This window comes from Delphinus delphis, chromosome 5 (assembly GCF_949987515.2).
Source record: "Delphinus delphis chromosome 5, mDelDel1.2, whole genome shotgun sequence".
Taxonomy (NCBI): Eukaryota; Metazoa; Chordata; class Mammalia; order Artiodactyla; family Delphinidae; genus Delphinus; species Delphinus delphis.
In genome coordinates, this window is record NC_082687.1 from 101,804,123 (window position 1) to 101,823,612 (window position 19,490).

Genomic DNA, 19,490 nt, shown 5'->3' on the forward strand with positions numbered 1-19,490 from the left:
GGCGGACTCTCAACCACTGCGCCACCAGGGAAGCCCTTATTATGATTTTAAAAGAATTAAGAAAAAGCATATACAAAGCCATCCCAAATGTCAATATTTCTTCAGAGGCTTTAAACTATTTATAACCTTTGGATATGGCATCCTGATTTTAAGGATATATCTTTTTTTTTTTTTTTTTTTTTTTCTTTGCGGTACGCGGGCCTCTCACGGTTGTGGCCTCTCCCTTTGAGGAGCACAGGCTCCGGACACGCAGGCTCAGCGGCCATGGCTCACGGGCCCAGCAGCTCCGCGGCACGTGGGATCTTCCGCGTCCCCGGCATCGGCAGGCGGACTCTCAACCACTGCGCCACCAGGGAAGCCCTTAAGGATATATCTTAAGAAGGAATTCTAAATATAGAAAATGTTTTACATATATAGTGGATTTTTGCAGAGTCACTAATAAAAACAAAAAGTTATAAACACTCTAAAACCAACAATAGGAAACAAAGTTAATTACGGTACTCAATAGAATAGAATATAGTATGAAAATTATATTTACAAAGAGTTTATAACAATGCGGGTGGGAAGGTTTGTGCCATACTGTTGAGGGGAAACTGCATACAAAATTGAATATGTCGCATCATCTCTGGCAGGTATAACAAAACAACAATGAAAAGAATCCTGTGAGTCCAACACAGTTGAAAGAAACACATCAAGATGTTTAAAAACTGACTGTCAAGATCCTTATCTTTAATTTTGCATCTATATGAGATGACGAGTGTTCACGAAGCTTATTGTGATAATCATTTCATGATGTAAGCCAAATCATTGATGTACACCTTAAACTTATACAGTACTATATGTCAATTACATCTCAATTAAACTGGAAGAAAAACATGACTGTCAATTGAACAATGGCATCTTAGGGGATTTTTCTCTCTACTCTTCTGAAATGTCCTAATTTTCTAAAATAAGCATACATATATTTATAGTGAAAGATACTAATGTATTAAAAAAACTTTACAAATGAAAATATACCAAAATTTCAGGTGAGAAATATGTCTTTATATTGATCTATACACAAATTTCCATCCAGACAATAAAAATAACTTTGTTCAAAAAATGAAACGTATTCAGAAAATACAATATAAACTAAATGTGATTTTAGCTACATTCATCAGCTCTGGGAAAGATAAAATTTAAAGGTGATTAGACTATGCAGATGGTCAGGAAAAGGTTGTATATAGTAACATGATAACAGAAAATATTTTAATGAAAAACAAACTGGATATATTTTTTTCCAACCTGAAATCACATTATTCTAAAACAGAGGATCTCATTTCGAAGGAGATCAAATAATTTAGGTTCAATTAGAATTAACTAACCAAGGGCAGACTTCAGCCATCTCAGATTTTGATCTAACTGGTTTACACTCATCCAGGGTGATGGGCAATTCCAGCTCATGGGAAAAACAATTATCGCAGACAAAAGGCAGCCCTTCTCACATTTGTAAGGCAATATTTGCCCGACCTCGCCTTTCCCAGGTGGCTCCACTGAATTCTCTTGTTAGCTCTCTCCTCAGTCTTTGATGTGGACACAGATTATATCTTACAATAGACCTCAAAGAGGGAGGCAGCTGCGTGCATTCGGTAGAAAATAGAAAAAGGCATGGCCAGGTTGACCACTATTATCCAGGGTTCAAAGCCAAAGACAATTTCCTCCAATCCGTTGTCATACTCGGGGCGGCAGCCAAAGGCGGGAGGGATCCAGAGCTGCAAGAGAAGAGGAAGTGGTCCTAGCAGCCGCCCGGGGGCCCCCCACAAACCCAGGCGCTGACTTGGACTCAGGGAGACCGAGTCACACCTGTCACAGGGGTAAGCAGCCCCTGCGTGTTTCCCATCTCTATAGAGTCCACTGCGCCAGTCCACTGAGCCCCGATCCTGCATGAATGCTCTTCACACCTACCTGGTTCTCTCCATCCCCACAGCCCTCACCTTGGTCTGGTCCTCCGTCTCCTCTTCCCCGGACTGCTGCAATGCCTCCCATGATGCCCCCGACTACGGTGGGTGCCTTCGATTCTCCCCCCACCCCGCTCCAGCACATCATGTGGCTTCAGAGTGATCTTTATAAAGCACACATCTGACCTTGTCATTCCTCTGCTGACCACTCACCAGGGCTCCAAATGCCTTCAGGAGACAGTCCAAATTCCCTCAGTGATCGGGAACACATCCACGTCTCCACATCTCTCGTCACACCCTTCACTCTGGCCCTCCTGGGCTGTGCACAGCCCCCAAATGTGCCTTTCCCCAGCCTTCAGGGTTTTGCTCCTGCCTCTTCCTCTATCAGGGACTCCCTGTCTTCCTTCTGCTAAGTCCTACCTTCTTCCAAGTCCTGAGACACCTCCCCTTCCAGGAAGTCCTCCTTGATCTAACCAGTCAGGCAGGAACTCCCTGTGTGTTCCCATAGCCCCCAGTGTTTTCCTACAGTGGTGCTCCCTGTTTCCCACACCCATCTTTACATTTCACCATTGGTACTCAGGGGTCCCAGCCATGTGGGTCTGGGCTGGTGAGTTCTGTGGTCCTTTTTCTGCCTTGTTCTTGGCTTAGAGAGGCAGTCCAGGCCCTGCCCACATCCCCCTGATCGGGAAGAGAAGCACATGCCGTGGAACCAGCCCTGGGTTCCTGCCACTTACAGACTATAATTTAACATCTCCAAGCCACAGTTTCCTCACCTATAAGATGGGAATACTAACACCTGTCTCAGAGGGCTCAGGTGAGAATAAAATGGCAACTAAGTCTGCAAAACATAAAGCAATAACCTATTATTTTTGGTGCTCATGGAACCTACACACTGGTTCCCCCTTCTCAGCCTCCCTGTCCCAGTTCCTCCTCCTCTACCTCCCCCTAAATTGTTGGGCTCCTAGACCTGCTTCCCTCTCACACTGACATTTCTACAACTTTCTCCACCCCTACACTGTGGCAGGCAGCCTCTCGGGTGACTCCCAATGGTCCCACCTCCTGGGAATCTTGTGGAGCCCTGTCCCCTTGAGTTGGACTGAATCTAGTGACTCTCTTCTAACCAACAGAATATGACACAAGTCATGGGATGTCACTTGTGAGATTAGGTTACAAAAGGACTCTGGAGTCCATCTTGCTCACCCCCTCTTGCAAGAGAGGAAGCTGGCTGCCATGTGAGCCAGCCTATGGGGAGGCCCCATGGCCAGGAACTGAGGGGGATCTCAGGCCCGCAGCCAGCAAGGAACTCAAACCCTCAGCCCAACAGCCCACCAGGAACTGAATCCTTCCAACAGCCACATAATTGAGTTTAGAAGCAGACCCCCTTCCCCTCCAAAATCCAGCCATGAAATGACTGCAGCCCCAGTGGGCACTTTGACCACAGCCTGTAAGGGACCCTGAGCAGAGCCACCCAGCTAAGTCACACTCAGATTCCTGACCCAGAGAAGCTGTGAAATAAGAAATGTCTGTTGTTTTAAGTTGCCGAGTTTAGGGCTCATTTCTTACGCAGCAATGGGTATCTGATACACGTGGCTTTCATTAACATCTCCATATAGAACACTCATGGGCTTATATCTCTAGCCCACTGTGTTCTCTGTGTTCTGGGTCCTTAAGCGTCATCCTCCCAGGCCAGCTGGTTCTTCCCGCCCTCCTTAGCTGGTTCCTCCTCCTTTGCTCAGTCTCTTAATGTTGGCTGGTCCCAGGGCTCATTCATTCCTGGGTCCTCTTCTCTACCCTATACCCATGACCCCTGATGATCTCACCCAGTCCTGGTTGTAAATACCAGCTATGGGCCTACGACTTCCCAATCTAGATCACCATCCTGGTCCACCCTTGAGAATTGCAGGCTCGTATATCCCACCGGCTACTTGGTTGTCTAAAATGCATCTCAAACTCAACATTACATTCCCATTTCTCCCCGTCTCCTCAGCAACATCTTCCTCCCAGAGGCTCAATCAAATTTTCAGGCATCATCCTCATCTTCTCACTCATTCTCATAACAATCCACCTGCCACACAATCCATCAATTCTCAATCCACCCCTTTCTCTGCACTCCACCTGCCAGGCCACCACCCCCATCTCTCACCTGGACCATTGCAGTGGCCCCTTGCTTAAGCTCTCAGCCTACAGTCTATTCACCACTCATCGCCAGATTAATTGTTTATGTAAGATGGTGTCCCTTACCTGGTTAAACATCCAAGGGCTTCACAGCACATCTAAAATAAAATCTACCTGCTACATGGGATGGCAGAGCCCTCTGTTAGATGGTCCCTTACCACCCCCCAGCCCAGCTCCCCAGATTGTCCCCCCCCACCCACCCCAGTCACATGGCCTTCCTCCTCTTCTCAAAGGAGGAAAGCTCTTCCCACCCAGGGTTTTGCACAGGCTGATTCCTCTGCCTGGAGCACCCATGGCTCCTTCTGCCATCCAGCTCTGGTCTCTAATCCCACCGCCTGAGAAAGCCCTTCCCACCAACTTGGCCATGTGATCTACCATGGCCATCCAATCACCACCTCATGCCCATCTTTTCTTACTTCCCTGCAGGGCACGCAGCACTATAGGCATTTCTGCTGTTTGATTTTTTGTTGCTAGTCCTGCCATCTGGTTTATAGGCCCCATAGGAGGAAGACCAGAGCTCTGGGGCATGTTGCACCCTCATCACTCACAGCACTGCTGGCCCTCAGTGGGCACACAGAGGATATATTGTCAAGAAGCCAGGGAAAATGAGAAGAAAAGGAAGAGACCTTCAAGATGGCAGAAGAGTAAGACGTGGAGATCACCTTCCTCCCCATAAATACATCAAAAACACAGCTGCATGTGGAACAACTCCTACAGAACAACTACTGAATGCTGACAGAAGACCTCAGACCTCCCAAAAGGCAAGAAACTCCCCACGTACCTGGGTAGGGCAAAAGAAAAAACAGAGACAAAAGAATAGGGGTGGGATCTGCCCCTCTGGGAGGGAGCTGTGAAGGAGGCAAGGTTTCCACACACTAGGAAGCCCCTTCGCGGGCGGAGACTGCGGGAAGCGGAGTGGGGAGCTTCGGAGCCACGGAGGAGAGCGCAGCAACGGGGGTGCAGAGGGCAGAGTGGAGAGATTCCCGCACAGAGGATCGGTGCCGACCAGCACTCACCAGCCCGACAGGCTTGTCTGCTCACCCACCGGGGCGGGCGGGGGCTGGGAGCTGAGGCTCGGGCTTCGAAGGTCAGACCCCAGGGAAAGGACTGGGGTTGGCGGCGTGAACACAGCCTGAAGGGGCTAGTGCGCCAGAGCTAGCTGGAAGGGAGTCCAGGAAAAAGTCTGGACCTGCCGGAGAGGCAAGAGACCATTGTTTCAGGGTGCACAAGGAGAGGGGATTCCTCCCCTGCCTGCACACAGGGGTCAGAGCACCACCTAAATGAGCTCCAGATACAGGCGCAATCCGCGGCTAACAGCTCAGACACCAGAGACAGGCACGAACCACTAACGCTGCTGCTGCTGCCACCAAGAATCCTGTGTGTAAGCACAGGTCACTAGCCATACCCACCCTGGGAGCCTGTGCAGCCCGCCACTGCCAGGGTCCCATGATCCAGGGACAAGTTCCCCGGGAGAACGCACGGCACAGCTCAGGCTATTGTAACATCACACCAGTCTCTGCTGCCTCAGGTTCGCCCCACATCCCAATTATGACTACCGTACCCCTGCCTCCCCCTGTCTGGGCGGGTAACAGACTCCTGAGGGCAGCCTACACACAGAGGCAGGGCCTAAACCAAAGCTGAACCCCAGGAGCTGTGCTAATAAAGAAGAGAAAGGAAAATTTCTCCATGCAGCCCCAGAGCAGCAAATTAAATCCCCACAATCAACTTGATAAACCCTGCATCTGAAGAATACCTGAATAGACAACGAGTGTTCCCAAAATTGAGGCAGTGGATTTTGGGAGCAACTGTAGACTTGGAGTTTGCTTTCTACATCTAATTTGTTTCTGGTTTTACGTTTATCTTAGTTTAGTATTTAGTACTTATTATCATTGGTGGATTTGTTTATTGGTTTGGTTGCTCTCTTCCTTTTTTTTTTAATATATTGGTTTGGTTGCTCTCTTCTTTTTTTTTAATATATATATATTTTTTCCTTTTTCTCTTTTTGTGAGTGTGTATGCTTCTTCGTGTGATTTTGTCTGTACAGGTTTGCGTTTACCATTTGTCCGAGGGTTCTGTCTGTTCATTTTTTGTTTGTTTTTGGTTTTTTTCTCTCTTCCTTTTCTTCTGAGCCATGTGACTGGCAGGGTCTTGGTGCTCAGGCCAGGTGTCAGGCCTGAGCCTCTGAGGTGGGAGGACCTAGTCCAGCACATTGGACCACCAGAAACCTCCCAGCCCCACGTAATATCAATTGGCAAGAGCTCTCCCAGAGATCTCCATCTCAACACTAAGACCCAGCTCCACCCAACGGCCAGCAAATTCCAGTGCTGGACACCCCATGCCAAACAACTAGGAAGACAGGAACACAGCCCCACCCATTAGCAGAGAGGCTGCCTAAAATCATATTAAGTTCAAAGACACTCCAAAACACAGCACTGGACATGGCCCTCCCCACCAGAAGGACAAGATACAGTCCCACCCACCAGAACACAGGCACCAGTCCCCCCCACCAGGAAGCCTACACAGCCACTGAACCAACCTCACCCACTGGGGGGAGACACCAAAAATAATGGGAACTAAGAACCTGAGGCCTGCGAAAAGGAGACCCCAAGCACAGTAAGTTAAACAAAATGAGAAAACAGAGAAATAGGCAGCAGATGAAGGAGCAAGGTAAAAACCCAGCAGACCTAACAAATGAAGAGGAAATAGGCAGTCTATCTGAAAAAGAATTCAGAATAATGATAGTAAAGATGATCCAAAATCTCGGAACTAGAATGGAGAAAATACAAGAAATGTTTAACAAGGACCTAGAAGCACTAAAGAGCAGGAAAAGACCTACAATAACAAACCCAAAACAATTAGGAAAATGGTAATAGGAACATACATATCAATAATTACCTTAAATGTAAATGGATTAAATGCTCCGACCAAAAGACATACACTGGCTGAATGGATACAAAAACAAGACCTGTATATATGCTGTCTACAAGAGACCCACTTCAGACCTAGGGACACGTACAGACTGAAAGTGAGGGGATGGAAAAAGATATTCCATGCAAATGGAAATCAAAAGAAAGCTGGAGTAGCTATACTCATATCAGACAAAATAGACCTTAAAATAAAGACTATTACAAGAGACAAAGAAGGACACTACATAATGATCAAGGGATCAATCCAAGAAGAAGACATAACAATTGTAAATATTTTTGCACTCAACATAGGTGCACCTCAATACATAAGGCAAATGCTAACAGCCATAAACGGGGAAATCGACAGTAACACAATCATAGTAGGGGACTTTAACACCCCACTTTCACCAATGGACAGATCATCCAAAATGAAAATAAATAAGGAAACACAAGCTTTAAAAGACATATTAGACCAGACAGACTTAATTGATATTTATAGGACATTCCATCCAAAAACAACAGAATACACATTCTTCTCAAGTGCTCATGGAACATTCTCCAGGATAGATCATATCTTGGGTCACAAATCAAGCCTTGGTATAAATTTAAGAAAACTGAAATTGTATCAAGTACCTTTTCCAACCACAACGTATGAGACTAGATATCAAATACAGGAAAAAAAAAAAACTGTAAAAAAAACAAACACATGGAGGCTAACCATTACACTCCTAAATAACCAAGAGATCACTGAAGAAATCAAAGAGGAAATCAAAAAATACCTAGAAACAAATGACAATGAAAACACGATGACCAAAACCTATGGGATGCAGCAAAGGCAGTTCTAAGAGGGAAGTTTATAGCAATACAATCCTACCTCAAGAAACAAGAAAAATCTCAAATAAACAACCTAATCTTACACCTAAAACAATTAGAGAAAGAAGGACAAAGAAAACCCCAAAGTTAGCAGAAGGAAAGAAATCATAAAGATCAGCTCGGAAATAAATGAAAAAGAAATGAAGGAAATAATAGCAAAGATCAATAAAATTAAAAGCTGGGTCTTTGAAGATAAACAAAATTGATAAACCATTAGCCATAATCATCAAGGAAAAAAAAGGGAGAGGACTCAAATCAGCAGAATTAGAAATGAAAAAGGAGAAGTAACAACTGATACTGCAGAAATACAAAGGATCATGAGAGACAACTACAAGCAACTATATGCCAATAAAATGGACAACCTGGAAGAAATGGACAAATTCTTAGAAAAGTGCAAACTTCCAAGACTAAACCAGGAAGAAATAGAAAATATGAACAGACCAATCATAAGCACTGAAATTGAAACTGTGATTAAAAATCTTCCAACAAACCAAAGCCCTGAACCAGATGGCTTCACAGGTGAATTCTATCAAACATTTAGAGAAGAGCTAACTCCTATCCTTCTCAAACTCTTCCAAAGTATAGCAGAGGGAGGAACACTCCCAAACTCATTCTATGAGGCCACCATCACGCTGATACCAAAACCAGACAATGATATCACAAAAAAAGAAAACTACAAAAAAGAAAGCCATTATCACCGATGAACATACATGAAAAAATCCTCAACAAAATACTAGCAAACAGAAACCAACAACACATTAAAAAGATCATAGACCATGATCAAGTGGGGTTTATCCCAGGAATGCAAGGATTCTTCAATACACACAAATCAATGTGATACACTATATTAACAAACTGAAGGCTAAAAACCATATGATCATCTCAATAGATGCAGAAAAAGCTTTCAAGAAAATTCAACACCCATTTATGAAAAAAACTCTCCAGGGCTTCCCTGGTGGCACAGTGGTTGAGAGTCCGCCTGCCAATGCAGGGGACACGGGTTCGTGCCCTGGGCTGGGAGGATCCCACATGCCGTGGAGTGGCTGTGCCCATGAGCCATGGCTGCTGGGCCTGAGTGTCCGGAGCCTGTGCTCTGCAACGGGAGGGGCCGCGTCAGTGAGAAGCCCGCGTACCACAAAAAAAAAAAAAAAAAAAAAAAAAAAAAAACTCTCCAGAAAGTAGGCATAGAGGGAACTTACCTCAACATAATGAAGGCCATATATGACAAACCCACAGCCAACATCGTTCTCAATGGTGAAAAACTGAAACCATTTCCTCTAAAATCAGGAACAAGACAAGGATGCCCACTCTCACCACTATTATTCAACATAGTTTTGAAAGTTTTAGCCACAGCACTCAGAGAAGAAAAAGAAATAAAAGCAATCCAAATCACAAAAGAAGAAGTAAAGCTGTCACTGTTTGCAGATGACATGATACTATACATAGAGAATCCTAAAGATGCTACCAGAAAACTACTAGAGCTAATCAATGAATTTGGTAAAGTAGCAGGATACAAAATTAATGCACAGAAATCTCTTGCATTCCTATACACTAATGATGAAAAATCTGAAAGATAAATTAAGGAAACCCTCCCATTTACCATTACAACAAAAATAATAAAATACCTAGGAATAAACCTACCTAAGGAGACAAAAGACCTGTATGTAGGTAAGACACTGATGAAAGCAATTAAAGGTGATACAACCAGATGGAGAGATATACCATGTTCTTGGATTGAAAGAATCAACATTGTGGAAATGACTATACTACCCAAAGCAATCTACAGATTCAGTGCAATCCCTATCAAGCTACCAATGGCATTTTTCGCAGAACTAGAATAAAAAATTTTAACGTTTGTATGGAAATACAAAAGACCCCGAATAGCCAAAGCAATCCTGAGAAAGAAAAACGGAGCCGGAGGAATCAGGCTCCCTGACTTCAGACTATACTACAAACCTACAGTAATCAAGACAGTATGGTACTGGCACAAAAACAGAAATATAGATCAATGGAACAGGATAGAAAGCTCAGAGATAAACCCACACAAATATGGTCACCTTATCTCTGACAAAGGAGGCAAGAATATACAATAGAGAAAAGACAGTCTCTTCAATAAGTGGTGCTGGGATAACTGGACAGCTACATGTAAAAGAATGAAATTAGAACACTACCTAACACCACACACAAAAATAAACTCAAAATGGATTAAAGACCTAAATGTAAGGCCAAACACTATAAAACTCTTAGAGGAAAATATAGGCAGAACACTCTATGACATAAATCACAGCAAGATTCTTTCTGACCCACCTCCTAGAGAAATGGAAATAAAAACAAAAATAAACAAATGGTACCTAATGAAACTTAAAAGCTTTTGCACAGCAAAGGAAACCATAAACAAGACAAAAAGACAACCCTCAGAATGGGAGAAAATAGTTGCAAATGAAGCAACTGACAAAGGATTAATCTCCAAAATATACAAGCAGCTCATGCAGCTCAATATCAAAAAAACAAACAACCCAATACAAAAATGGGTGGAACACCTAAACAGACATTTCTCCAAAGAAGATATACAGATTGCCAACAAACACATGAAAGGATGCTCAACATCACTAATCATTAGAGAAATGCAAATCAAAACCACAGTGAGGTATCACCTCACACCAGTCAGGATGCCCATCATCAAAAAATCTACAAACAATAAATGCTGGAGAAGGTGTGGAGAAAACAGAACCCTCTTGCACTGTTGGTGGGAATGTTGATACAGCCACTATGGAGAACAGTATGGAGGTTCCTTAAAAAACTAAAAATAGAACTACCTTATGACACAGCAATCCCACTACTGGGCATACACCCTGAGAATACCATAATTCAAAAAGAGTCATGTACCACAATGTTCATTGCAGCTCTATTTACAATAGCCAGGACATGGAAGCAACCTAAGTGTCCATCGACAGATGAATGGATAAAGAAGATGTGGCACATGTATACAATGGAATATTACTCAGCCATAAAAAGAAACGAAATTGAGTTATTTGTAGTGAGGTGGATGGACCTAGAGTCCGTCATACAGAGTGAAGTAAGTCAGAAAGAGAAAAACAAATATCATATGCTAACACATATGTATGGAATCTAAAAAAAAAAAGAAATGGCTCTGATGAACCTAAGGGCAGGACAGGAATAAAGACACAGACATAGAGAATGGACTTGAGGACACGGGGAGGTGAAAGGGTAAGCTGGGATGAAGTGAAAGAGTAGCATTGGCATATATATACTACCAAATGTAAAACAGATAGCTAGTGGGAAGTAGCTGCATAGCACAGGGAGATCAGCTCGGTGCTTTGTGACCGCCTAGAGGGGTGGGATAGGGAGGGTGGGAGGGAGACACAAGAGTGAGGAGATACGGGGATATATGTATATGTATAGCTGATTCACTTTGTTATGCAGCAGAAGCTAACACAACATTGTAAAGCAAATTATACTCCATTAAATATGTTAAAAAGAAAAAAAAAGAAAGAAAATGAGAATAAAAGAAGAAGAGTTTATGGACTTCTTTCCTGAAATCCAGATCTTTCCATCTGCTGTGAAGTTGGCTATAATTCTTGCTACTCACCCCCTTGAAAGGCAACCTATGCCCCCTTCCCTTGAATCTGGGTGGACGCTATCACTGCTGGACCCATAAAATATGGCAGAAATGGTGCCGTGCAGTGTCCACGCCCAGACCTTAAGAGACTGGCACTTCCAGTCCTTTGGAAGCCTGGCTCTGGGTCCTAAGCCATCACCTAAGAAGTCCACCTCCCCTGAGACCGCCGTGCTGGATAGTCCCCATGAATACATTGCAGCCAGAGTCCCCACTGAGTCCAGCCTTTCAGCCTCCCCAACCCAAGGCACCAGATCGTGGACTTTCCAACCCACGCAGCCCATCCAGTAGCTTCAGTCAGTTTCATTAGGAACAGAATTGTCCAGCCAAGCCCTGCCAGAATTCCTAACCCACAAGTTCCTGAGACATAGTAAAATGGTGGTTGTTTTTGTCACGCATTTGGGGTCACTGGTTACACAGCAATAGAAAACCAAAATATCTGCCTGTTGGTTATGTCCACTTGGATGTCCTTACCACTGAATGTGTCCAGTACTAAAGTCACGTGCTTCCTTCACCTGAGCCCCTCCCAAGCCTGCTCCCCCTCCAGAGACCCCAATCTCCATAAGTAGCATCACCATGTATCAGGAACTCAAGGCAGAACCTGGGAGCCGCTCTTGGCATCCCTCTCCCTCCGCAGGCTACAACATGCATGAACCTGAAGGTCCTTGCACCACGTGAGATAAATCCTGTATGATTCCACTTATATGAGATAGCCAGAGTCAAACTCACAGAGAAAGAGAGTAGAACGGTGGTTGCCAGGGGATGGGGGTGGAGGGAATGGAGAGTTGTTTCATGAGTACAAAATTTCAGTTTTGCAAAGTGAAAAAGTTTTAGAGGTGGGTGGCGGTGATGGTAGTACAATCATGTGAATGCACGAAATGCTACAGAATCGCACACTGGAAAATGGTTAAAGTGGTAAATTTTAGGTTATGTGTTCATTACCACCATTAAAATTTAATTTAATTTAAAAGAATAAAAACACGAATCAGATCTTGTCACTCAGAGCATAAGACCCTTAGATGGTTTTCTGTTGCATTTAGGATTAAGTCCTGGCTTGTGGCCATGGCTTACCAGGCCACGCCTCTCTCTTCTTGCTCTCCAAGTTCTAGCCACATGGGTTTCCTTCCAGTTCTTGAGCACATCCAGCAAGCCCTACCTTGCTCCGCATCCGTGCCTTCCCCGTACCTGCTGCTTCGCCCAGACTGCTCCACTCCACCAAGAGGAGGCCTCCCCTGAACCCCAGTGTTCCCACAGCACCCAAAGTCTTCCATCATCACACCCACCACCCTTTACTGTCCACCCCACAGCTGCCAATTGCCCCACGTGGTCGTGCACACCAGCACCTCCAGTCGCTGCCTCTGCGCCAGCTCCTCGTCCCGGACAGAAACAGTTCCTGCCTCTGCCTGATGCCTTTGGCACAACATGGGATGAAGTGCAGGGTTTCAAAGTGCTGCCCATGGAGTTGGCTCAGGTCATCCTAAGACATCAGCCTGCAATGATTTCCGTCCTCTGGCTCACTCCCCAGGGAACGGAGGCAGTGCCTGGGGCCATCAGGGGCAGAGCACAGAGATGAAGAGATAAAACGTGTCCTTCTCCTGGTCCAGAGCCCTGGACCTGGCCTTCGGGTCCCAAGAGACCATCAGTTGCCACTCGATTCTAGTATAGCAGTGCTATTCTTGGTCAGGTTGGTCCAAAAAAGCAAGCCAAGTATACAACCTGGTGATCAAGCAAAAAACCAACACAGGGAAAGTGGTCTTTCTGAACTCATGGAAAAGAGAGATCTTCATACTTTGGGGTGCATAAAATAAAATACGCTTCAGGGTCTTTCTAGAACCAACTCTGACTTTATAAGAATCTAAGCTGATACACCCCTCTCTGGAATGTAAGCCTTATATAAAATGCAGCCCCATTGTAGTTATTAATATCTCTCTCTCTTGTTTTCCTGTTTTAAGTCCTTTGTTCACTGCTGCCCCCACATAGTTCCTGACACAGAGCAGGTGCCCCATAAATGTCTATAAGATGAAAGAAGAGGGCGCACCTGGAGCCACACTCTTCTGGGACCCCTTCTCCCTTCAGAACTCCCCATAACTGTCTGCCAACCTGGAGGGGGACCAAGGTCCAGGTGACCCAAAGCAAGAATCAGATTAGGTTGGCAGACACATGGCCCTTTCAGCTTCAGATGGAACCCCCAATTTTGTGGCCTTAGGGTAATATCAAAAGTTGCAGTCCCTGGACATGCACCAACTGATATTAGGGAGAGGAAGCTAAAAATCAGTAAGCTTCTGGGGAAACAGAGCAGCCCTGATGATACGGAGGCTGGTAGCAGAGAGTTGGCTGCGATGATGGGCGGGCCCCGTGGGCTGGGGCATCGTCACCATTCCACCAGCCACAGTCACTGCCGATGCCTGTGTGCACCAAAGGCTGCTTCTCCCTCCTTTTTACCCAGACCTGCCACCCTTCTATGTACCTCTAGAACAAATCCCAACAACACACAATGCTTTGTATTCCTTTTCCTTCTCACCATCCCCACCAGCACTGCCCTGGTTCAAGTTTCCATCATTTCCTATCTGGGCAGCTGTGTGGGGCTTCTGTTCCGGTTTCCCTGACTTTGATCTTACCTCCCTCCATCCTTCCTGCACGTTGCTGCTAGAAGATCATTCTAAAACACAAATCTGAGAGGGTCCTCTACTCCCCTCAGCGTGAAGACCAGACTCAGCCAGGCTTATGAAGCTCTGCTCAAGCCAGACCCATCTAACCAGACCCTCCATCCTGCTTCCCGCCCTGCTTCACGTGTATGGAATTCATGACAAGCTGCTCGTGCTACTCAAATAGGCCATGGTGTCCTTTGCCTCTGTGTCTTTGCACAACACGTGCCCTCTGCCCCAAGCCTTTCTTTTTCTTGCCTTGATCACAGTTGGTAAACTTCCAACTGTTCCTTGAGGCTAAGGCAGACAATATTGAGTGGCTGATTATACATCTTTTTCTACCTTGTTACCGTCCATTATAGAGGCTAGAAAGCAAACCATCCACTTCCCCCTCCTCCCTTGCAGTTAGGGGTGGTCACATCAATTGTAGACATTGCCTGGCACCAATCCTTCCCTCTGTCTTCCTGTCTTGAACCCAGATGTGATGCCTGGTGCTGCTGCAGCCATCCTATGACCATGTGCCAACCACATTCAGTAGAAAGGTGAACAGTGCCTGGATCCTTGATGATAGGGTTCAGCGGCCAGGCCAACCCTGAATAGCCAACTTCCAGAATTCTTGTCTTTAAGACTGAAGATACTGCTGATCAAGCTATCTGTTATTTGCAGCCAAAATCACTCCTAATTGAGTCTCTGTCTCACCTCAAGCATCCCCTACTTATTGAAGTCCCTCTTTGACTCCGTGCTCCCATTCCACCTTGCAGATAGCCCTGTCCCAGCATTTGCCATATTCACTCTATTATATTTTTTCCTTGTCTCCCTCTCCCACTAATACTGTGACCTTTTTGAGGAAAGAGATTACGTCTTCTCACCTTTAATTCTTAGTTCCCACCCCAGTCCATGGCATACAGATACTCAGTCAGCAAATTTGTAGAATATAAGCCTATGTTCCAGTCTAATATTTTAACCTTACATTTAAATTATTTTGATTAAAAGCTGCCTTTATTCCTTATTTGAAAACGGCAAGGAAAATAGATTAATCAGTATTTTTAAATAAAGAAATAACTTGCAGATTACCGAAATATTGCAGAGGAACAAAAAGGCTGCAATATTCCTTAAGACTTTTCTCTGGGCATTGCCCTGCAGGAAATGGGCGTGGCAGGCTGGGCCCAGGGCCCCTTCCCAGCTCTTCTCCTCTTCCTCTTTGCTATCAACTTCTCTCAGACACACATTTCCATTGGCCGTATGTGACATCTCGCTGTCCTGGGGAGCCACGTCCCCAGCTGCAGGTCTGCTCTCGAAGCAAGAAGGGAGGGATGTGGCATTGCCGTTGCAGACTGTGACCACCTGCAGGGTTCTGATGTCCTTGGAGAGCTTCTCCGGCTCTCGGTGAATGGACTCAATGATGAAGAGGTTCTGGATGTACTTCTCAACAACCACCAGGATGGAGTAGGGCAGGTTGTACCAGGTGTACAGGGGGCAGGACTCGGCACAGAGGATGGCCAGGATGGAGCCCCAGGAGATGAGCCAGGAGCCGGAGGCAGTGCCCACCAACAGGTCTGCGTCCAGTTTGCGGGCCGGATTTTTGGACTCGTCTAGTGATTGCTCATCTAGCCTATAAATCCGGATCCCAGCCAGCCCTGCCGCCCCCATGAGTACGAGCAAGATGATGGCATACAGGTAGAACATGATGAGTGCTGACTCGCTCCCGGCTTTGGAACGCCCGATCCAAATCAGATACACCACCACGACCCCAATGGTGGCAGCCAGTGCGGTCAGGCCCAGTACCGAGCCCAGCATGACCCCGTGAGACCTGAACTGCATCTTCTGACGCTGATGACTGTCAACTTTGCGCCCGATGTTTTTCCACAGGACGTAGAGCATCGTGGAGGCCAGTATCTGATACTCTATGTTGAAAGGGTAGAGGTAGTAGATCCCGTGGGAGATGGCAGAGCAGAGGGTCGGGGGTGTGCAGTTACATGGAGGCGTGTGGTCATCTAAAACTAGCGGGGAGACAGACCACAGGGGAGGACAATTAGAACATTCAGTGGCGAAGCAGAAAACCACAAACAAATACTCTCACTGTGGATTCATGCTTGGGTTTGCCATTGAATTAGAAGCTTTATTTCATGGCTTTTTGTCATGTTTCATATCATGGCCGAATTGACAGCCATGAATACTCCCCAAAGAGTACTAATTACACGAATTAGATCTTATCCATACATCAGAATATTGTCCAGCCATTGCAAATGGTATTTTAGAAATTTACTCATCAGCATATAAAGACGTTCAGAAGACACTGTTGAACAAAAGCAGCTGCGAAAGAGGCTGGAGTACGGCTCCGTTTTTATCAATTATAGATATCTTGGTGATGTATACATACAGAGACAGAGAGATAGGGAGGTAGACAGACATAGAAAAAAATTGGAAGGACATAAACTAAAATGTTAACAATGGTTATCTCTGGGCGGGAAAATGGCAGGTGAATTTTTTTTTTTTCCAGCAAAAGAAACTTCTATCAAGATATAATTGACATACAACCTTATGTAAGTTTCCCTCTAGATTTTGCTTCACTGTATTTTCTAAACTTTCTATGTGAATATGATTGACCTGTGTGATTTTTAAATTACTTTTTAAAAACAACTTTGTGAGGGAAAATGCCCCTTAGCAGCAAAAATTTTCCTGTTGAGAATATCCGAAGCCAGCAAGTGTGGCACGAGACAGGCCCCACCTTCTGAAAGACGCTTGGCAATGGTATAAAGGACCATTTCATAACAAGGAGGGGAAAAGCTGTAAGTAATTAATGAAATATGCAACAAAAGCCTTAAAGATGATATAAAGTCTCTGGCCTATAATTCCAATCTATTCTAAAGGACAAGTCAAAAATATAGTCAAAGCATTAGGTAAAATTTTGTTGTGAGTTTTTGAGAAAGAAAGAGAAACACCTCAATGTGTAACAATTTAGAAAGTGTTAAATGAATTTTGGTACATCCTTACAATAGAATAGTAGGCAGCCATTAAAAATTATAATTGTGTTTTAATGATACAAGAAAATAATTGTTACAATAACAATGGGAAAAAAGTAAGAACAAATTGTATATCCAGTATTTTTAAATGCATACCACAACACAGAACTCAGTTGTGAAATCAATTTAGAGGGTAGCAACCAATATATTTTTTAATGGAATTGCAATGGAATAAAACAGGATTGAATGAATGGAATCAAATACAATAGAAATTTGAGTGTCTCTGATATAGTAAGATTGTTATTTCATGTGTACACACATACAGGTATGTGTTCATTTGGGTTGCAATGTAAAATCTATTTCTTATTGTATGTTGTAGAAAAAAATGATTGAATATGTACAGTATGATCTCAACTATAAAAAAATACATAGCACGAAGACCAAAAAATAACCAGATGTTAACAGCATTTAAGTGCACTTCTGTGTAGGTGCTACTGTGGACTTTTTCTTTACGTTTTGTCATTGTTTTAATTTATGATATGTTTTAATTTATATGATACTACTTATAAAATCAGACAAAAAAGCTTAGCATTAATTACCCTCACTTTTGCAGAATTAATTACCTTAGCATTAATTACCCTCACTTTTGCAGAATACTGCAATTTTCAATTCAAAAGGAGTTTCCCCAACACTTGTAACACAATACAATACAATGCAAAAGACAAGGGAAATACTCAGGAGAAAAGGTTCAGATTAACAGAATGTTAGAGCTGACAGAGTCCTTTTTTATAAATTAATCTAATCCCATCTTCACCAAGGTCTCTGGAGCCAGATTGCTGGAATTCAAATCCCAGCTCAATCGTCCATCTGCTGTGTGATCTTGGGTTAGTCACTTAACTTCTCTCTGGCTCAATGGCTTCACCCATATAATGAGGTCACTGTTGCCTACCTCAGAGTGTTGGGACAAGAGTTTAATGTGCCAGCCACTCAGAAAATGCTTAACAAAACTTTTTGTTATTGTTGTCACTGCTGTTACTGTTATTGATACCAGTGAGGAGACGGGTCCCAAAGAGAATGGCCTTCCCAAGAGTGGGCTGCTTGTTAGGGGTGGTGAAGAAATGTAGCGTGTCCCCCTAATTTTGTCATCCCCACCGCACTGGTGAGGAAACGGGTTTAAAGTTGCTCTCTGGGACTGACCTGGGTTTGTGCAGAGAGGATAGATGTGCATTACATTAAAGCTGGAAGGACTCATGGAAAGTACATGGTTCAAGTCCCTTCACTTCATAAAAGAGAAAAGGGAGGCTCGGAGTGGTTGAATGTTTTCCAAAGGTCACACAGCTAGAAGGTGATGGGAACAAGACCCAAACCTGAGACATCAGTCCCCTGTACATTGCACCTTCCTCTACCCCACATTCTTCTCAACCCCAGTGCTCTAATATAGAAGCAACAGGTCACAAATGCTAAAGAATTTTGGAAGAAAATGAAGAGTCATGAGACAGGCACTCCAATAGGAACAAGGGGGGAATAAAGATGGGCCAAAATTATAAACTAAGTAGAGTTAAATAAAAACTTCAAATGAACGAAAACCAATTAACCACAACATACCATTAGACTTCTATGGATTTTTTAAAGCTATACTTTTAGTAGAAAGAACTGGTAATAGAGGTTTAATTAAAAACACAAACAGAAACAACCACCAATCTTCCAAGGTTGTAAACAAAGACATTCATTTCCATACCAAACTGGACCATGAGAAATGGCGATCAAAATGATGACCTCTGGATCTGACAAGTCCCTGAGTCACTGAAGAAACCTTTAATTATGCTCAGCACACCCTACTTATGGAAGCAGGATGAGAGACTTAGGAGGTTTTGAAAGATTTTCAACAACAGAGGATTGTCTGGCCGATGTTGAATTGGGTGGACCCTGCAGGTCTTTGAAACCCATACCTCCATCTACGGACATTCTGGTCTCTGCAGGTTTCCGAGCTGTTCCAAGATGGCAGCTGGGCAACTCTTACCACTCACCTATTGTTATGTTCCCGAAGCCCAGGGTGATGAGCCGTTCCTTGTGCTCGTTAAGTTGGTGCTTTGACTCATTCAGGATGCTGTTCGCCCAAAGAAGCAGGTTGGTGAACACTGAGTGGATCACCCCAAACCTGAAAAACACAAGGACCCACTTCCTGAGCAGCCCTGGGAAGCTCCTAGCCCCGTGAGGTGAGATGGAGACATTGCACACGTATACATGGGCACACACACAAGCTTCCTTCTTAGCAGTGACTGTGATGTCATCTGGCAGCTCAGGCTCTGGTCCTGAGGGTCCCCTGTCCGGCAGTTCCATGGGACCTTCCAAAA

The 19,490-nt window shown here is 44.5% G+C and overlaps 1 protein-coding gene across 1 annotated transcript in view; it reads right to left on the reverse strand.

Annotated features, from left to right (window-relative positions):
- Window positions 1-438: 438 nt before the first annotated feature.
- Window positions 439-19,490, reverse strand: part of OTOP1 (otopetrin 1) — a 43,161-nt gene continuing 24,109 nt past the window's right edge. Inside the window, exons 4-6 of the mRNA XM_060013189.1 lie at window positions 19,164-19,294; window positions 15,248-16,173; window positions 439-1,751 (exon numbers count right to left, since the gene is read on the reverse strand). Coding sequence (XP_059869172.1) covers window positions 1,581-1,751; window positions 15,248-16,173; window positions 19,164-19,294 — 1,228 coding nt within the window. The 3' untranslated portion in view covers window positions 439-1,580. The remainder of the gene's footprint in view (window positions 1,752-15,247; window positions 16,174-19,163; window positions 19,295-19,490) is intronic.